The sequence below is a fragment of the Mesoplodon mirus genome (genome assembly GCF_964341445.2).
Source record: "Mesoplodon mirus genome assembly, chromosome: 1".
Taxonomy (NCBI): Eukaryota; Metazoa; Chordata; class Mammalia; order Artiodactyla; family Ziphiidae; genus Mesoplodon; species Mesoplodon mirus.
This window is the reverse complement of record NC_138976.1, coordinates 60,465,512-60,486,708: the sequence shown is the minus strand read 5'-3', so window position 1 is coordinate 60,486,708 and position 21,197 is coordinate 60,465,512. Positions and strand designations below refer to the sequence as shown.

Sequence of the window (21,197 nt, the reverse complement as noted above, 5' to 3'; positions counted from 1 at the left end):
TTTCAGGCATTCCAACCCAAGACACACCACAAAGAAACCTCAATTAATTCTGAAAAGTAGAAATAGTATAGATGACGATCTCTGAGAATAATGCAATAAAACGGCAATCAACAACAAAACCAGAAAACCAGTCACTAGCACTTAAATAAAAATTTATTGGGTTAAGAAGGAAATGTGAACAAATTGCAGAATATTTTTAAAAGAATAACATTCTAGAATTATCAGAACCCATAGGATAGAGTTAAAACAGTGCTCAAAAAATGTATGGCCTTATATATTTACATTAGCAAACAAGAATAAATGAAAGTAAATATTCAACTCAGGAATTAAATAGAATCTAAAGATTGAAATAGAAATTAATGAATTAATAATGTGGAATTAATAAATGAATACAAGAGTATTTTTTTGGAAAAGAAAAGTAAGAAGCAATAAAATAGATTGAATCTTTAGCTTACCTAATTAAGAAAGTAGAAAGCACAACTATACAAAATAACAAGTAAGTGACAATAAACATAGACACAGGGAAAAAAAATCGTGGCAGAATACTTAGTTCAACTCTGCAAATAAATTTGAAAGCCTGGATGAAATAGGTCATATTCTAGGAAAATTATGATGTACCAAAACTCCCTCCAGAACAAATAGAAAATTAAAATGATTTGCCAAAAAGGTATCTTTCTTTGCAATAAATACTAGGCCAAATTCAGATGAGTGCTACCACATCAGTAAAGAGCAGATAGATTCAATCTCATTAAAACTACTGTAAAACATGGAAAGAGAAGATTCTTTCCAAATGTTCTTGGAAGAAACGAATCAATCTCTTATTAATATAGAAATTCCAGATAAAATATTAGCAAATAGAATTCAGCAGCACATCAAAAAATAATATATCACACCAAGTGGAGTTTATTCTAGTGATGCAAGGATAATTCAATACTAAGAAAATTATTTAAAATTGTATTAATAGATTTATGATGAAAAATCATGATAGTTTATATGGATGCTAAAATGGATTTAAGACAATTTGGTTTCCATTCTTATAAGAAATAAAAATAAAATGAGTAGATAGTTAACTATATAAAACTGTATATTATATATTAAGATGTATTTTTTAGTATATTAAAATACAGCTCTCAACTCAAAATCCGGCATAGTATTTCCTATGAAGTAGAGAGATTCCCACTAAAATCAGGAACAAGTTGAGTATGTCCATCAATATTACTATTTAATATTGTTCAGGAGGAACTTAATAATCAATTCAATAAGAAAAGAAAGAAATTAGAGGTATAAAAGTTGGAAAATAAGGAATTCCCTGGTGGTCCAGTGGTTAGGACTCTACGCTCTCACTACCGAGGGCCTGGGTTCAATCCCTGGTAAGGGAACTAAGATCCCACATTCCATAAGCCTTGCAGCATGGCAAAAAAAAAAAAAAAATTGGAAAATAGGAGTAAAATTATCAATATTTGCAGACATTCAATTCCTGGAAGCTAAGGAGGAATCAGCTGAAAAACTCATAACAAATAAGAAATTTCAGTAAGCTTAATATATTTAACAATCTTTATGTATACAAGCAACAATCAGTACTAGAATCAGTGCCCCCCAAAAAGTAAGAGGCCCAGGAAAAAAAAAGATCTACAAAGAGAAAATTTTTAAATGATCCTCGGAAACACAAATAAAGACTTAACCAACTGGAAGGGAATACCATGGTCTTTGATTAGGAAGACTCAACATTCTAAAATGTTAACATGATTCAAATAAAATTTAACTTGATTTAAATAAAATTACAAGTAAAATGTTTAGGGGAAGGGGATCTAGACAAGCTTAATGTGAAGTTTATGTGAAAAACCAAACAAACAAAAATTACCAAGAAAAATCTGAGAAGAAAGGTAATAGAAGGGAGATACCCCTACTGGATTATAACATTTATTATAAAGCCTCACTAATAAAAATATACTATAAAGCTTCACTAATAAGAAGACAGATGGAACAGAATAGAAAGTTCAGAACCTGACCTAAACACACATGAAATCAATGGGGAAAATATGGACTATTTAACAGGTGGTGGTGAGACAACTATGATTGTATGTAATAATTTTCTAGATGATTACAAATGGATAAAACATTTAAAACTGAAAAATAAAATCTTAAAAGTGGCAGAAAAAAATCATGGTTTGAAAATGAGTATATATATATATATATAATATACATATATGTATATAAAATTGTGGAGAATGCTTTTTAAAGTATCACACTAAATTCAAAAGTGAGAAAGGAAAAGATTCATTTAGTACATTAAATAGTTTTTACATTTTTTCCCTAGGTATAAAATACTATAATTACTGTCAGAATAAAAATATAATTACTGTCAGAAGAAAAATACAAAATATGAAAAAGATTAGAAATACCCAACAGACAGTTATAATTTCCCTAAAGTATAAATAACTCCTATAAATCACTAAGAAAAATAGAAAAAAAAAGACAAAAGAAATATAATTATCTGTTAAGGCTGATGCTCAACTTCATTTTTAATGAGAGAAATGAAACTTTATAATATAGTGAAAAAAGCAAACAACACTGAAAAACCAGATTGGTGTTTTGCCAGTGGTATGGAGAAACAAGTATTTTCCTATGTTCTTTGTGTAGGTGTAAATTGGTACGATCTTAGAGAGAGGGAGAATTAAACAGCTTTCAAAATTACAGTTATACACACCCTTTGGTCCAGCAATTTCACTTCTAGGGATGCAAAATGTATATATGAGCACCATTATTTATTGCAACATTGCTTAAGCTAGCAAAAGATTGAGAACAACCCAAACATCTAGCTAGCCTGCTCTCAGCCCACAAAGCCAGGCATCAGGCTCCAGAGCTCTGTCCACCCAGGGTAAGAGCTACCTTTTTCTTATGCACACATAAGCATGTGTTCTCAAAGGGAGAAATTAGAGACTCTTGTGGAAGCAAGCCTAGACTTTTATGATTTTTGTCAGTCCTTTATTGTTGTCTTGCCCACACATAATTTAATTGCACTTTTACCCACCTGGCTTTATCAAATCCTTCCAAAGATTTCTAATCCAGTTTTAATAAAATAGGAACAACCCTCTTTATGCAGTTATATTTCATTATTTATGCAATAATTAATTATGTAACTAACCTGTTACAACAAATATACACACTTAGGAATAAATAGATCTGACAATTGGCATCAGCTCCACTGGTGGGAGTAGTTGTGCTCTGGCATGATGCTAAGTAGCCTGCCTGCTACAAGTATTCACCATCCAAGATTACAGTTGGAAATCTGAAAGATGGATTGGAGAGATTTGGTTAATCCAGCAAGTTGGTTAAGTGGTCATTTGCGAGAGCTTTTATTGCATCTGACAATAAGTAAAGGGCAATCCATTATGTTCCAATATAAATAAAATCAGAGTAATCCTAATAAAAAATCATTTGCTAGTATCTTCACATTTTTATGTTATGACTGCTTTTTCTTCATTTATGACTTCCATATGAGCCCACATTCTTTCCAATATGTTGCAGGCTTTGGTCAGAGAGTTACAAAATGATGTCCATTCAATAAGGCGACAAATCAGAGAACTTAAAAAGATGCAGAAAAACAGGGATGCTTGTAAAACCTCAACCCATAAAGCCCAGACCTTGGCAGCATCTATCCTGAACATTTCACGGTCAGATCTAGAGGAAATATTGGACACAGAAGATGAAGAAGTAAGATCACTTAAATATTTATTAATAATGGGCTTGTTACACATTGAATGTAAGTACATATTTTTGTTTTATAATTCTTAGAATTTCATCTTTAAGATAATATTAATGAAGGCAAGAATATTAGTGTACCAGTGAAAGATATATCAAAAGTATTAACCAACTCAAAAAACCTTTAGAGAAATTTAGCTATGTAATACAGAAGTAAGCCAGTACACATAACCTTTAGAACTGCTTGCTTGTTATTCAAGTCAGTTATCCTTTCATGTCTCTTCCATTTTCTTTAGTTCATCATATATCTTGTAAGTTAGTATTTTTAATTAAGCCAGTTTGAATGGATTTAGTTAGCTGAGTCACGATTGATTTGAGGATTTTTCGTCCTACATGAGATCTTTTAATGTAGTGAATATATTGGCTTTTCTAGCTAAATTCAAAGTTATTGTTGATGAAGTTATAGAAAAAGATATTTATTGCTTTAAAGTGGGGAAAATACTCCCATCTGAATGAATTTATGTGCATATACATATAGGTCTTCAGTAGCATTTCTGTACCTCCTGAGGAGGGCACTGCATTTTTGATAGTTATTGCCTCATAAACAGCAGAATCTCATCTTATACACAGTCTTCCGTGAAACCTGTGGAGGATATTCAATCCTGTTCTATTGTGAAGTCTCTGAACTTTAATACATAAATATTAGATTTTTTATTGTTTAGAAAGATTAAAGAGATGATGGTACTCTTAGCTTCCCCATAAATATTTGCTCAATGACTAAATAAAATGATACTTAAATGTTTGTATGAGAACATCCTTCAGCACCCCTCCCCCATCAGTTTCTCATAAAATTTCTGGAATAGAGCAAATCTACAACTTGTAAAAGTTTTTAAACTGCTAAGAATTCTTAGAAAAGAGGTCAAAGGAGTCCTGCAGAGATTATTTTCATCCTATGGGTGAATAGGATAGTGAATTATCAGTTTCCTATTTTCAGCACCTATGCCACAGTGTCTGTGAATTCTGAACTTAGAAGTACAAAAGCATTATGAAATATAGTATCAAATATAAGACACACAAGAAATAATAGTATCTGAGGCAAGGGTGTTAACTGTATCTTATTATGGACATTTAATTAAAATTTGATTGATAAAAAGAAACCTAACAAAAAATTAAGGTAGAGCCCTCCACTGTTTCCTAAAAGTTTTAAAACAGACTTAGCAAAATCCCTCATGTGTATACGTGTGTGTGTTCCAGATACATATTCTGGAAGACAGCATCACTGCCTTTGTGTGGTCTTAAAAGATGCCCTCTCTGGGCTTACAGATTAGAAAAAAGAACCCGCTTTGAGTAGACATATTGGAAAAAGTTGTCCCCTTTGAGTATATTAATTAGAAAAGGATCTCTCTTGTTAGTCCCAAAGAGTAGCTAGCACATTTCTATGAAGAAATGGCACTCTGGCCTCTGGGCAGACGCAGTTTGGAGCCAGGGATGCCAAGCACCAAAATATGCATACCACACAACCTTAAATGGAAGTCCTCCTGGAAACAAACACACTGTTCCATGAAGACTCAGTGCACACACCTGGATATATTTACTAGATTTAATTATAGATCAAGCTTATTTGGACTGATCCCCACCTGCATCTTTCAGAGGTCTAAAGAGTTGAGTGACTTACCCAAGTAGAGCCCAAACCACCTGAATTTTATGCTTTAAGCTACATTGAACTCTTGTAAATTCATGTAAAACACTATGACAACCTATGCGAAGTACCTAGCCTGATACTTGGCATACAGTAAATTTCAACAAATGTTAGTTTTCCAAACACTTCCCTTTTTGAAAAGTCCATTTTTTTGCAAACCGAATCATGATTTTAACTGAATAATCAGTTGCACATGTGAATACATTATACTTTCAGAATATTTTACCTTGATAATTGATGCATTGAAAATATTTAGTGACTTAGCAATACTTTAAGTTGGAGCATCCCTTACCTATCAGCTAGATATTGGATATTTTAAATGAGTAAGCATTTAAGTACACCAGAACCATGCATGTCCTATTTTGTCTGTGATTATAACAATTACTCCTTAATTATCTACTGATAAGTCAGAGTTTTGAGTGTAAGGTTTTATGTCATCTTATGAGGGTCACTTATAAATGATTCTTTTATACAGCTCCATCTTCTTTTTCATTTTATTTTAATCACTTCCACCTCCACCTCAGTCCAGTGTGAGCTCCACTGTGAAGGCAGAAATAAAACATTCCTGAATTATATTATGAAATATAGAAATATAGCTTTATCTTCCACATGTAGGTAGATATTTATACATTAAAGAGCATCGATTTGAATATTCTCTACTTTGAAAGGACAGGCTGCTCTTTGCTGAATCTAATTCCACCAATATTTCTCTAGATTTATTCAGTATCTAACAGTATGATCAAGTTCATATAAATGAAATTAACAACAGTGTTTTTATTTTGTTCCTTCAGGAAATCGAAAGGACAAAGATTGATGCTGAAAATGACAAGGAATGGCTGTTGTATATTCAGAAACTTCTTGAAGGACAGGTATTTTGTTTTTCTACTTCATATATTAAAACTTGCAGATAAAAATTCCAAGCCTTACTTTTTGTTACTAGATGCCTAATTTTTTGTAAACAGACACATTACTTACTTCTGTTAGGTAAATAAGTATTCTAGTAAGTAGACAGGAAAGTTAACTCTCCATTTGTACTTTTGGACTTAACAAATGAAGCAAATGCCTTGGGAAGGAGCCAACATGGGTTTTAGCAAAGGCATTAATTAAATTATTGAGTCAACCTCTATGCTTGCTAGACTGAAAAGGATCCATTCTCTCAGCCCTCTTAGGAAAAGAGATTCTTTATTATGTGTCTTTAAAGTTAGTAGTTGATATGGACACCTGAGGAGTTCATGGGTTTCAGTGACCTTTTACTATGGACCTGTTTCCAGTCAATTCATGTTTTCCTCACAGCCAGACAGCTGTTTATTACTGTGTCTTCCTGCATTCTCTACAATATTTTCTACTGAGACCTCGAGCAGCTTGTTAGTGGGAAGTAAATATTGATTTGGCATCCTGTCAATGCAGAAAGAATGAAAAAATTTCCACCAGAGGCCCCTCAAACATTTTCCTATCGACATTTTCTGGGCCGAGTGGAAAGCTGCATAGAGGATGACAAGGCCAAGACGAGCTGAAATCCCTGAGGGGTCTATTGAGACTGCTGCTGTGACCTGTGTGATACTTTTTCTTCCCTTTCAAGTATTTTTTTAATACACATATAGTCTGTTGGGATGTGCCCCTCTTGTAAGTGATCAGGGCAGTTTATTGGCAGGTGAGAGCCCTGCTTTTCTAGTCATAGCCAACTTTTGTTTTGATATCACTGACAGCATGTAATATATTCTAAAACTTTTTCATTATAGTTCTTTTTGCTCAACCTAATTGTTGTCTGTTTTTAAAATGAACTGGATTAAAAACAGCTAAAACATATTTCTCAAAATAGCAAAAAAAAATATATTGTTCTGTGAGTGCAGTATCTATGTTTTTGGAAAAGTCAAGAATAAGTAAATAATATATGAACTATTCATATTCTTAGTACCCATTTTATATATTTTTGAAACATTATCTGGAAACACTAATACTATTACTATCAATAGTAATAGAAGGTGATGGGCACTCTTTTGCCTCAGGTTGTTTAAGTGCAGATGTGCAGGTGCTGGGCAAAGCCTTCTTGCTTTTGAGAAGAAAGGCCATTTCTCAATCATGTTGCATTCCCAGCACCCAGCCCAGTGCCTGGGACATCAAAGGAGTTCAGTAATGGTTACAGGTTATTTTTTTAAATGTGAAAGTTATAAAAATAAACTTTGTAGTGGATTTTTTAACATTCAACTTGTAAGTATGACCTTTTAATATGGAAGTTTTATCATCAATTATGAACATAAAAATAACAAATCGATATGTATAAATCTTTATTAAATTTTACTAAAGCTCTATTGACACCAGATCTGATTTTTTGACTAACACATGTAGATATACATATATACATTCTACATTATCTGGGTGTATGCTTATTCTGTCCAGTTATTGTAAAAAAATCCTGTTGAAAATGGCATTAGACTGCTTAATACTGCAGTTTGATATAATGCCTTTTTGTGCCACTGAGCCTGGACTCTAGAATATAATTGCCTGGCTGTATTGATTTAATTGCCCACGTTTATTTGTGGACTCCTAATTATTGACTGGAGGTAAATTTAATGGAGCAGCCTCTATGAACACTGGGAAACCACTGCTGTTGCTGTTATACATAATGAACTGCACCATGTGCCTTTAGAGCATTTGTCAAGTTAATTTTATTCCACTGTGACAGTATGATAACATTTAAAAAGTCAAAGACTTTTTATTTTTATTACTGACATAGGTGGTTTTGCTGATGCCTTTGAATTCTGTGAGAAAAAAAATAGAGACTTCATTGGTTGCACTTGAATGTCACTTTATAATTACACCCAAGAGAAAAATCTATAAAATAGAAAACATCTTTTTTTATCCTACTTTTCTTCTTTCTCTATTCTAGCAATTATATTTGTCCTGAATTTTAGAAAAGGTTTTCTTTGTCCACCAGTTTTTGGGAGTCTAAATTATGCTCACAGGATTGCGAGGGCAAAAGAATAAATATGTTCATTCATTTGTTTAGTTTATGGCATGCAGCTCCGTGTACCTGAGGTTACACGATCTTGAAGCTGTGGAATAACTGAGTGCATTCCCTGAAAAGAGCCATAATTAATTTAATATTGATATTTGATTATTAAAATATTTTGAAAATAAAATTATAAGAAAACTTCCCTTTTATGTCCTCCCTCTGTGTTGGGTGGTATATGTAATGGAATTCTGACATCATAGGAGTGAATCTGGCATTGTGGTTTTATCTTTTGTTTAAGGATTAGGCCACAGAACTATTTTCTCTTAAAGAAAATTTTCTCTACATTCATTGGATTAAAATTTATATAAATAAGATATTTACCAGAAAATAAAAAGCTGTCCTGCCGTGTGGCAATATGGGCCGGCACAATAGTATACCTACTGGTACTGTTAGCCAGAAGCTCATGAGAATTAAAAGGCCTAAAATCTTAACTTATCTATATTTAACAAAGAATGTAATATTTGTCCTCCTTTCAGTGGTCCTGATACAATTGGTAATTTTAAGTATTTGATCTTTATCTGCATCTAACCTTTGTCCCCACAGATTTCTAATAATAAGAATCACACTGAAAAAAAGTTGTTCTAATACCTACTTTCATTTTTTATGGCATAGCTGCCTTTTAATTGCTTTGAAGATTTTTACTTGTATTAATTCCTCTTTTTGCATTTTTACATTTTTAAAACTTACAGTTTATGGCAGAGACAAACAAGCAAATTAATGATTATAATAGAGTGGGAGAACCACCCAAAATTAGTTTTTCTGTGTTTTAGGACATGGGAGAAAAAGAAACAGAAATAGGAAAAATAGACTGGGACTAAACAATAAACGCCTTTGAGCAGGAAAGGGATGTAATCAGAGCTGTGCTTTAGAAAGATACATGAGATCAGCATGTAGGATGGTTTGGATGGATAAGAGACTGGGAGCAAGAAGGTAGTCAAGGCAAAAGGAAGTGGGGGCCTGCATGTGCCCTCACTATAAAAATGGGAAGGACGAGATAGATGTGACCCACTTTATAGAAACTGAATCCATAGCAGTACTGACATTAGATGAAGGGGTCAGAAAGCAGAAACCAAAGAGAGGTGAGTTTAATACCTTATATGATGAGAAAGATGATGATACCTTTAAAAGTTTTAGGGATCAAAAGAGGTAGATCAGATTTGGTAGAGAGAGATGTCAGTGACTGAAGCCATAAAAAATTTAGTTGATACATGTCAATAACAATATTCAGGGACTCACAGTTTTTCATTAGTTCATCCCAACCTGCTGTGCGGCTTTTCTTAGTGAAATCTAACCATTTAAGAACACATTTCAAACTCTTACAACTCAACAACAAAAGAAAAGAAACTGATCTGAATAGTCATTTCTACAAGAAGATATACAGATAGCCAATAAGCACATGTACATATGCTCAATATCACTAGCCATTAGGGAAATGCAAACCAAAAACCAAAATGAGATACTACTTCATACCCAGTAGGATAGCTATAATCAAAAAGACAGAAAATAGCAAGTGTTGGTGAGGATGTGGAGAAATTAGAACCTTATACATTGCTTGTGAGAAGGTAAAATGGTGCCACCCTTGTGGAAAACAGTCTGGCAGTTCCTCAAAAAGTTAAAAGTAGAGATTATATGACCCAGCAGTTCCACACTTAGGTAGGTATATACCCAAGATAAGTAAAAACATATGTCCATATAAAAACTGCTACATAAATGTTCATAGCAGCTCAATGATAGTTCATAATAGCTCAAAAGTGGAAGGAGTCCAAAGGTCCATCAACTAATGGATGGATAAACAAAACATGGTATATGTATACATGAAATATTATTCAGCCATGAAATGGAATGAAGTACTGATAGTGCTACAACCTGGAAGAACCTTGTACACCTTATGCTACATGAAACAAGCCATACACAAAAGGTAACTTACTGTATGATTGCATTCTATGAAATGTACAGAATAGGCAAATCTATCAAGACAGAAAGTAGATTAGTAGTTGCCAGGGGATGGGGGAAGAGGGACCATGACTGCTAATGGGTACAGGGTTTCTTTTGGGGTGACGAAAATGTTCTGGTATTAGATGAAGGTGATGTTCTGGAATTAGATGAAGATGATGGTTGTACAACCTTGTACAACCAATGAATTATACATTTTTAAAGGGTGAACTTTATGTTATGTGAATTATATCTCCATTAAAAAAAATGAATTCCTTAATATGAGGCACAGTGAAAAAGAATAAAAAGAATACCTTTTTATTTTTAAGTAAATCCAATTAAGTTCTTTTTTTAGCAGCCAGAGATTATTTATTTTTTAATTTTTTTAATTAAAAAATTTAATTTTCAAAATTTATTTTTGGCTGCGTTGGGTCTTTGTTGCTGTACGTGGGCTTTCTCTTGTTATGGCAAGTGGGGGCTACTCTTCATTGCGGTGCGTGGGCTTCTCATTGCGGTGGCTTCTCTTATTGCAGAGCACGGGCTTCAGTAGTTGCGATGCATGGGCTCAGTAGTGGTGGCATGGGCTTAGTTGCTCAGCAGTATGTGGGATCTTCCCAGACCAGGTGTTGAACCCGTGTCCCCTGCACTGGCAGGCGGATTCTTAACCACTGCACCACCAGGGAAGTCCCCAATTAAGTTCTTATATCTCATGTGCTATTTCCCCACCATTAGCAGGGACTGCATTAAACGCATTTGAATTTGAATTTCTGTCTACTGGCCATAACTATGAATAAATGAGGTAAATTATTTTATTTCATACTTAATATGTTTCTTTTCAATTGACAAAGAAGGAGCTGTCCCTCTATCATACTCTAGTTGATATTACTTTCTCATATATGCAAACAAAAAGGAGTCAGTTATTTATACTCTGCCCTCTAAGAGACATTGTTTATTTGTTCTGTCCATTCTGATCCTCAAAATTAAAATTATAGTAAGGATCATTTAGTTTTGTTTTCAGGCCTTAATAATACCTGAAATAGTCTTTTGTACTTGTGATTTTATAAAGGCAGTGGAAAGAATTAGTGGAGATAAAATTGAACCCAAGCTGTGAAATCCATTTTTAAAATGTGTATTGAGTGTCTACTGCATGTAAGGTAATGTTTCAGGTTTGGTGGTATAGCAGTGAACAAGAGACAAAAATCACTACCCTCATGGAGCTTACATTTCTGGTGATGGAGGGCAATAAACAAATAGTTAAAATATATAAACTATGAAAGTTTTTAAACAATTAACTTGAACAGAATTATGGGTATGTATATTAAAATATGTATACTTGTATAAAACAAATAATATACAGTTATAACCACAATATGGTTCTTTACTAGGATTTATATAAAAAACACTTAGCCAGGAATGGCTAGAAAATGTGTCTTGATCTTGTTTTGTTGTTGCCTTATTCTGTGTTGTTTGTTAATCCTTTTCTAGATTTCATTCAGTCCATTTTCATCCACTTTGTATAGATCATTTTCTTGTATTGGTACCATATCAAAAATTCTTTCTGGCTTCAGTTGTTGATAATTGAAAGTATAGACTTTGATCGATGTTTTTTCTTTAGCTTTAGATATCCCTGTTCCTATTAGTTGCTTCAGATCTTGCAAATGGTGAAATTTAAAATGGCTCTTTCCCCAGTGCCCTTTCTGCAAAATATGCTTACATTCTATAGATGCTTTGCAATATGGCAGTGAGAAGGTTTTATAAATCTCCCTGGCTTTTGTAAATAGAATAACTTCCAAACTGAAGGTTAACAGAAAGTTTCTCTTTACAACCCTGAAGACACTTACTCCGTTGCTTTCAGTGTTGCACTTACAACACACTGATAACACGCACATACTGCAAACTCCTACACTCACTCTCTCCACACACAGTCACCCACACAGTCACCCACATACACTTACTCCTCACATCCAACTGAAGTAGCAAAAGTTAAAAATTCTCCATTCAGAGCCTTACTGGGATTTCTTTTTTTAATTTAACAAATTAAAGCCTACTTTCATGATACCAGAAAAAAGACATGTCATTAAAGTTAAAAGGTAAATTTTATGTGTATTTTACCATTATAAAAAATTGCGGGGGGCTTCCCTGGTGGCACAGTGGTTGAAAGTCCGCCTGCCGATGCAGGGGACACGGGTTTGTGCCCCGGTCTGGGAAGATCCCACATGCCACGGAGCGGCTGGTCCCGTGAGCCATGGCCGCTGAGCCTGCGCGTCCAGAGCCTGTGCTCCGCAACAGGAGAGGCCACAACAGTGAGAGGCCCGCGTACCGCAAAAAAAAAAAAAAATTGCAGGGAAATGAAAGGAAAACAAATTATAGCCTTCACCAAAGGTTAAGAATAGCAGTTACAGACTTCAGTATTCAGCAGAACACCAAGACAGATAGATAGGTAGAAGGATAGATAGATAGATAGACAGACAGACAGACAATGCGCCAGAAATATAAACAACATTTAGGAAACTTCGCTCACAACTCTGCCAGTTTTTGTTTGTTTGTTTTTTTGTTTGTGGTATGCGGGCCTCTCACTGTTGTGGCCTCTCCTGTTGCAGAGCACAGGCTCCGGACGCGGAGGCCCAGCAGCCATGGCTCACGGGCCTAGCCGCTCCACGCATGTGGGATTTTCCCGGACCGGGGCACGAACCCGTGTCCCCTGCATCGGCAGGCGGACTCTCAACAACTGCGCTGCCAGGGAAGCCCAATGCCAGTTTTAAATTATAAATAAATTGTTCTTCCTGATACCTTGCTTGGTTATTTTAACAAGTTCAATCTTTCAATTACAAGATAGTAGAGTGGGTGTATAAATATTTATTTATTCCAAATTTTCCACCTTTAATTTTATAATAATCAGACTACATTGGTTTCTTACTAAACTCTCAATCTCACTGAATCATATCCTTTGTTAAAGCAGGTATAATACATAAAATTTAATATCTTTACTTTGAGTACAGCTCTGCTAAAGTCAATTTTTATTTTTATATTTTATTTTATTTATTTTATTTTTTTAACATCTTTATTGGAGTATAATTGCTTTACAATGGTGTATTAGTTTCTGCTGTATAACAAAGTGAATCAGCTATACAAAATATACAAGCAGCTCATGCAGCTCAATAACAAAATCAAACAACCCAATTCAAAAATGGGCAGAAGACCTAAACAGACATTTCTCCAAAGAAGATATACAGATTGCCAACAAACACTTGAAAGGATGCTCAACATCATCACTAATCATTAGAGAATTGCAAATCAAAACTACAATGAGGTATCACCTCACACCGGTCAGAATGGCCATTATCAATTTTTATTTTAAAAGCAGTATCTTTTGATAATAGTTTTCAAACCAAAAATAACAATGAAAATGGTTAAAATGGTAATCTTGTCCTTTAGATTTAAAGAGGTACCCTTATTTCAATTTTTTTCTTTCAATACAAAACTTTTCAGTTTTATACTATTAGGAGCACATTCCAGTTAGTGCTGATGCTATAAATTATCTGTATGTTTCACACTTATGGACTTGAGGCTTTGTTATTCTTCCAATGTAGCTCTCCAGCATCTGCAACTATCATTCATATCTTACCTTTATACAGAAACACCTCTAAATGAAGTCATAATTATTGTGAATGATAAGTTTGAGGTTGTGTCACTGGCACACCACTTCCTAAAGGCAAACATCTGTAGGCATTTACATATAAGAGAAGCCTAAAATCTGAAGTCAGAGGAAGTCCTTCCAGTAAGACAAGTCACCTTTGGCAACAGGGACAGCCAGAATGACCAGGAAGACCCACTTTAAGATTACAGTATAGACCAAGCAAAACTCACAGTTATTCCGATGCCCTAATTAAATTCCCATTCCAAGAAATCTCATGCAGTATCAGCTCTTCCCCTGTCTATTTTTCCCCTTGTGCTGAAGAGTTCAAGCTTGTGTAACTGCAATGACATAACTAAGAGTATCACTTCTTTTTTAGGCAAGAGAATAAAATTATGCAGAAAGTCCAGCGGACTTTCTGGACTTCATAGGCCCCAGCACATGCCATCTGAGATGAAACCCAAGACAGCATAATTGTTGGGTTTGTTGTTTCACATATATTTGATGGGGCAAGTGAGAAAAGATCTCTGCTGTTGGCTAGTTAGGTTGCCACTTCAATCCAAATCCAAAATCCTGTCAGTAAAAGAACGGTTGTGCTTTCTTCTGTATCTGAGGGAGTTCCCTCCAGAATGCAGAGAGAGAGAAAGGAACAGACTCTATGCTGCCTGTACGAAATAAATCTGCACTTAATCTAGACTCTAAAAAGTTCAGATTTCCTCGTCTTCTTAGTGTTTTTAAAACATTTTGCAGTTCTAAAAAATATGGCAAACAAGCAAACGATGCGAATTTTTAAAGCACTTCCTGAGGCATTTTATATATTAAATATAGTTTCAGTGGTAACTCTATCCACTATATCTGTATGCTGAGAATTGATATTCATATGGTACCATAGGATTTCGAAGAGCTTTCTTGAGTCACTGTAGATTAAATTATATTCCACTTAGTCTTCAGATTAACTATAATTTATGAGATTTAAGTTATTGATAATCTATGTGATATAAGTGATTACTCTCAATTAACTAAAAATAACCAATTAACTAAAAATCCCATTTTTTAACCTTTCTCAAAAAACAAAACTTTTTGTTAATTCATCCTTCACTAATCAGAAATTTTTATCTGTACTATGAAAAAAGTTTGTGAAAAATGAATAGTGTAAAATTGGTAAGAGAGGCTATTTTCAAAACCAAGGCTGTTAGTGTATTTATTATTTGAATTTGTACTGAGTCTGCTCCATAAGTAAGGAACTATTTGTAAAATAGAAAGGAGATCTACTAAAAAATTTTGGTTAACAGTTACTTTAAGTTATTTTATTCATTTGAAAACAATAAGTATATTTTATGAAATAAGTATGTTTTGTGAAATGTTTATTTTTTTAATTTTTTTTTCAAGTATAGTTGACTTACAGTGTTGTGATAATTTCTGCTATACAGCAAAGTGATTCAGTTATACACCCATATATATATATATTCTCTTTCATATTCTTTTCCATTATGATTTATCACAGGATATTGAGTATAGTTCCCTGTGCTATACAGTAGGACCTTGTTGTTCATCTTATGAAATGTTTTATAATTCTGACTTTTCCTTAGTCTTCCTCTAACTTTGTTTTAATTATTAACTGCTTCATCATAAATTACATTAATTTTATATTATTACAGAATTACAATTGATCCTTATATATTAAAAAAATTTTTTTTAAAGACCGATTTGAAAGCTGGTTGCCAATGAACTACAATTCATAAACAGAAGGTAGAACACTGGGTTTGGGGGTGGGGAAGTAGGAATCTTTGTATTTAAAAGGAAAATAGAAAAGTTGGATTAAAATAGATAAAGAACCATCTCCAACTACCTTGTAAGATATATGAACTTTTGTCTAATATTATATAAAGGCAGATACTAATCTTTTTCTGACCTATTTGTAGAGAAAAATAGAAGAACCTACAAGGGCAGATGGATGTGCACAAATCATGCATCTTGATTAAAGGATGGGTTGCTTTTTGAAATGCATAAAGTGTTAGGCTCTGTATGAAGCTTAAAAGAAGCTTACAATCTAATAAAACAGGTTTGACAAACAGTTGTGTTTAACTGTGGGTCTTTTCGTTTTTATTGGGAGCCTGAGGAAAAGAATAAAAGGGGTTGTCATTAATAAATTAGTAAATGGACCTCTTGTTCCACTTTGGAGGCTTCCTGGAAGAGAGATTCTTCGAGATAAGAAGAAGCCAAATGTCCAAGTACATGACATGCTGAAAATTGTTCTGATCACAAGATAATAAGAGTAGGTTTAGTTTTTAACTTGAAAATGAACTGTGCAAATAAGATGATTAATGTCAGTACATTGTGGCCTGGTAAAAGTGCTGTGACATTATTATACAGGAAATCATAGAGCCAGCATGTTTCCCAAAGTGTATTTCATGGACCACTAGTTCCACATGATAAGTAGACTATGAGAAAAGTGTGGACAAATGAATTTAGAAACAGGGTATTACATTGCCCTCTTGGAGAAACACAGTACCATTAGCACCTTAAAGTCTCTAAGAGATCCTGAACTAAAATAACATTTTAAAGTTTGGTTTCTTTCCCAAACTTATTTGATCAGAGAACCCTTTTTTCTTAGAACAACTTTTTTAAACACTCATTTCTGCTTTTGCTTCTACCAGGAAGAGATGGGAGGTGATTCTCATCTTGTTTGTTTGCTCTTTTGTTGGAATGCATATGGTACTGAGTGCCATAGTCAAAATAAAAGAAAGTTACCTGGTAGTTTTGCCTTTGTGTGTGTGAGAGTATTCCTTTAACATCTAATGTTAATGCCCTGAGAATTTAAAGTGTCTCATTTGTAAAACTGGCAGTTTCACCAAGTATAACTGTTTTCTGCATCCCAGAGGGCAGTTTTCTCAAAGTAAGGATTTGCAGTGAGTATCATTATCTTCCAGAAGGGAATCTAATTTATTCTTTTTCCTTGATTCTATGATGCATTTCCTCACATTTTCACATTTCTGAAATTGAAATGCATATGCAGTTTGTGTATATTTAATGTGATAGTTTTCTTTTTTCCAGAAAAAGCTGTTTTTAAGTCAATGTGGGTATCTTATATTCACCTGTATCTTAAGAAGTGAAGAAATGTGATATTTTTGTATCTTATGCTTTATTTAGTGGTAAGTTTCAAGTAAGACAAATGTCTAAAACTCTTGACATAGACTATAGATAGAGTCTATCCTGACAGAGACTCAGAGTATCTTAAGGAGAAGGCAGTTTATTATAAATATAAGAAGGAAGTTAAACTAGAAAGCTACTTAGGTTATGAGGCAATTCTATGGACCAACACCAGTCTCTATATTTTCTCCATGGCCTGCATAATCTGTTTGTGACTTTTGTGCCTGTTTCACTGCCCAATCTGTTTCACTGCCACTGGCCAGTCTTTTCTCTTTTTCCCAGTTTGCATTCAGAAAAGAACCATTATGCTGGGTTTAGCTAATTATAATCACAGCTGAGCATAGCTGATCTGAGCACAGCTGAACAACTCACACAGCGGACGTCAGGCTGATTTTGTTCAGCTGCTGACCAGTGTTGCTGTCTGTCGGTGGTTGTCCTAGCACAAAGAAGAGCCTGACTCTACATCCCTGTAGGGAAGGGGACTGGGCTTGATAAGGATTTTCGTTAATATATTCAGGGAGACAAAAGTAGTCTTTACTGGTTAATCAAAAGGACAATTCCAAAAATGGCTTAATGAACTTCTTGGTTGTTGTAAACCTTTTATATGAAACTAGATAGCTAGGAAGGAGGATAAAAGGAAGTCGGTAGGCCTTTGGGAGGTAACTGGGCAACATTTAAGATTTTCTTTCACTTATAACCCATAAGTGTATTATGTGAGTTCTACGGGCACCTCAGTGAAGCACAGGGAACAATAAAACTTTACCAGAAAAGTTATATAAATTATGAGATTTTAAAATGTAGTCTATATTTTATAAACTTAGCAGTTTGCAACATGTATATTACACTTTGATATGCCAAACTTTTCTATAACAACTTAATCAATGGATATACTTTTGCCATTTTTTTCCTCTGAAATTTCACCCTACAATTCTTGAGATGTTCAGCTCTAACACAGACAAGTGTATTGATAGTTCTTACTCACTCTTTTATGAGTGATGAACATACAGTACTACTGTGGGCCTCTGGGCCCTAGAGAGGACTGTAACCTGCTATTGATCAGCTGACTGAAGATAAATGGCTTAACTGCTTGTATTGCAGATTACAACATTAACATGGTCAGTAAACCATGAATTGTTCAATAAGGCGTTTATCTTTTTTCATTTTACTTCTGCTCCTTTATCATTTTTATTATAAAAGACAAAATTACCCACACTAACCAGCAAGATCAGTTGAAAAGAGACCCAGTAGGGTACCATTATGGGTGCAAAGTTGCAGATAGCTGAGTTCTAATGGTTTAATGATATTTAATATATGTTTCTGAACTGAAGAAAATATAGTTTTGATCTTTTTTTCTGTGTTTCTTTTACAGCTTCCTTTGGCTACATATTTACTAGAAGCAGTACTGGAGAAAATAAATGAAAAAAAGAAACTAGTTGAAGAATATTTTGCAATTATGAAAGATATTAGATGATATTATGATTGAGAACATTTTTTCAAACGTGAAAACTTTATGTGGTGTGATCGGAAGACATGCATTGCAGTCCTGATAACAGTATCTGCTCCAACTATCAATAGTCAGGATCAATACCAAAATAAGAAGTCTGTGAAACCAATTAATTGCTGCACAAGTGAAACTAATTAAGTGCACAGCCATTTAGAAGGAAATAGTGTAGCATTTGATTGTTGAATACAAATATTGCCACAAATCAATGCAAACTTGAAAATGATATTCTTTCAAGTACATTAGAAGGAATTAGAACAAGCTTGGCATACACAAATTGGTCTGAATATCAAAAGAAAAAAGTGTGAACTGAGGATTTAATGTTCTGAGTTTTATAAAGAAACTACACTTTTTACATAAACCTGCTATAAATGGCCTTAAATCACCTGATAAGCAACACATTTGTATTGTAAGCAAATATAAAGTAAAACATTATCACTTAAGGATGAGCATTTAATGAAATAAATGGTGTGGTCCAATTGTATCTGTTCTCGGTCTACTTGATTATATAGGAGATATTGTATTTTCCGAGAACAGTTCAGCAAAAATAAAAACATTTTCTCCTTTGCTCCCTCTTTTTTTTTAAACTCACAGTATTTTGTGTGGTCATATAAATTATCAAGGGCCACAAACCCAGTGTATTAGTTAGGCTAGTCCTCACAGTGTGCTAATTAAGTTAAATTCTTAACAATGGGCATCCATCCTTATTTAGATTCCCGAACATTCCCAAGCCATTTCTCACCTTTCTGTGTTGCTGCCACACCTGACTTTTTGGTTCTTCCAATTCACCAGACTTGTGCCTGCCTCCAGCCTTTGCCCTTGCTGTTCTCTCTTTGTAGAATACTCTGTACTCTTTTCTTTTGACTGGCTCCTGCGTATCATTCAGGTTTGCCTTACATATTTCCTCAAAGAAGCATTCCCTGGCCATCTTGCTATTAATTTCCTTTATAACACAAAAGCATCTTTTAACTCTTCACTTATTTTCTTGTTATCCCCCCTCCCCTGCTTTAAAATATAGATCCCATGAGGTTAAGGCAAGGGTTGGCAAATCATGACCCACAGGCCAAATCTGGCCTGCCACCTGTTTTTGTGTGGGCTGCAGTAAGCTAAGAATGATATTTACATTGTTAAATGCTTTAAAAAGAGCAAAAATTATATTTTGCAGCATGTGAAAGTTATATAAATTCAAGTTTTAGTGTCTTATCAGTAAAGCTTTATCGGAACACAGCTATGCTCATTTGTTTTAGTAATGTTTATGGCTGCCTTCACACTACAATAGTTCAGGTGAGTACTCGCACAGAGACCATATGTAGTGTGCTCACCACTTTGCAGGACTGCAAGTCACAGTGACACAGTTACAACTTGACAACATTTTGTGTCACAAACACTACCATACTTCAATTTTTTAATACCAATGCATACCCATCATGTTAAAATAAAAAGAGAAAAATGGCTGTCAAATGTCACACTTTTTTTTTTTTTGCGGTACGTGGGCCTCTCACTGTTGTGGCCTCTCCCGTTGCGGAGCACAGGCTCCGGACGCGCAGGCTCAATGGCCATGGCTCATGGGCCTAGCCGCTCCATGGCATGTGGGATCTTCCCGGACCGGGGCACGAGCCCATGTCCCCTGCATCGGCAGGCGGACTCTCAACCACTGCGCCACCAGGGAAGCCCCAAATGTCACACTTTTAAGCACAGTGAAGTGTGGATTATTTTTTTATTGAATTCAGTGGCAAAGCATTATGTTTATTAAATGACACTCTACCTATGCTAAAAGAATGCAATATATACATTATCAGACTACTCATCACAATATTCCCAACTCATGGGAAAGCAACAGTAAGAAAAAATTACAAAATTTAAAATGTAATGTTTCGGGCTTCCCTGGTGGCACAGTGGTTGAGAGTCTGCCTGCTAATGCAGGGGACACGGGTTCGAGCCCTTGTCTGGGAGGATCCCACATGCCGCGGAGCAACTAGGCCCGTGAGCCACAACTACTAAGCCTGCGTGTCTGGAGCCTGTGCTCCACAATAAGAGAGACCGCGATAGTGAGAGGCCCATGCACTGCAATGAAGGGTGGCCCCCGCTTGCCACAACTAGAGAAAGCCCTCGCACAGAAACGAAGACCCAACACAGCAAAAATAAATTAATAAACTCCTACCCCCAACATCCAGATACCAAAACCAAAGACAGTACAAAGGAATAGAGTGTGGTAGCCTAAATTTGTTCTTATATGGCAAAAGGGACTTTGCAGTGTAATTAAATTAAGGATCTCAAGTGGAGAAATAATCCTGGATTATTTTTTTGGGCCCAGTGCCTTCTAAGAAGGAGTCAAGAGGAGACATACAGAAAGCAGTGTTACTGCATAAGCAGAGGGATGGAGAAATTTGAAGATGCTACCCCCATAGGTGTATGGATGGATGAAGACCATGAACCAAAGAATGTAGGCAGCTCCTGGAGACTGGAAGAGGCAATGAAATGGATTGTATCCTAGAGCCTCCAGAAAGAAACAGATTCGTTGGCACCTTGACTTTAGCCTAGTGAAACCAATTTTGCATACCCAGAA

The 21,197-nt window shown here is 34.8% G+C and overlaps 1 protein-coding gene across 5 annotated transcripts in view; it reads left to right on the top strand.

The window, feature by feature from the left end:
- Window positions 1–19,162, top strand: part of CNTLN (centlein) — a 357,687-nt gene extending 338,525 nt beyond the window's left edge. For 4 of the 5 annotated variants that reach the window (XM_082619946.1, XM_082619947.1, XM_082619945.1 and 1 more), the window contains exons 24-26: window positions 3,529–3,714; window positions 6,193–6,270; window positions 18,500–19,162. In XM_082619946.1, coding sequence (XP_082476072.1) covers window positions 3,529–3,714; window positions 6,193–6,270; window positions 18,500–18,601 — 366 coding nt within the window. In that variant the 3' untranslated portion in view covers window positions 18,602–19,162. The remainder of the gene's footprint in view (window positions 1–3,528; window positions 3,715–6,192; window positions 6,271–18,499) is intronic. The other variant, XM_082619948.1, reaches the window with a different exon arrangement.
- Window positions 19,163–21,197: the final 2,035 nt, after the last annotated feature.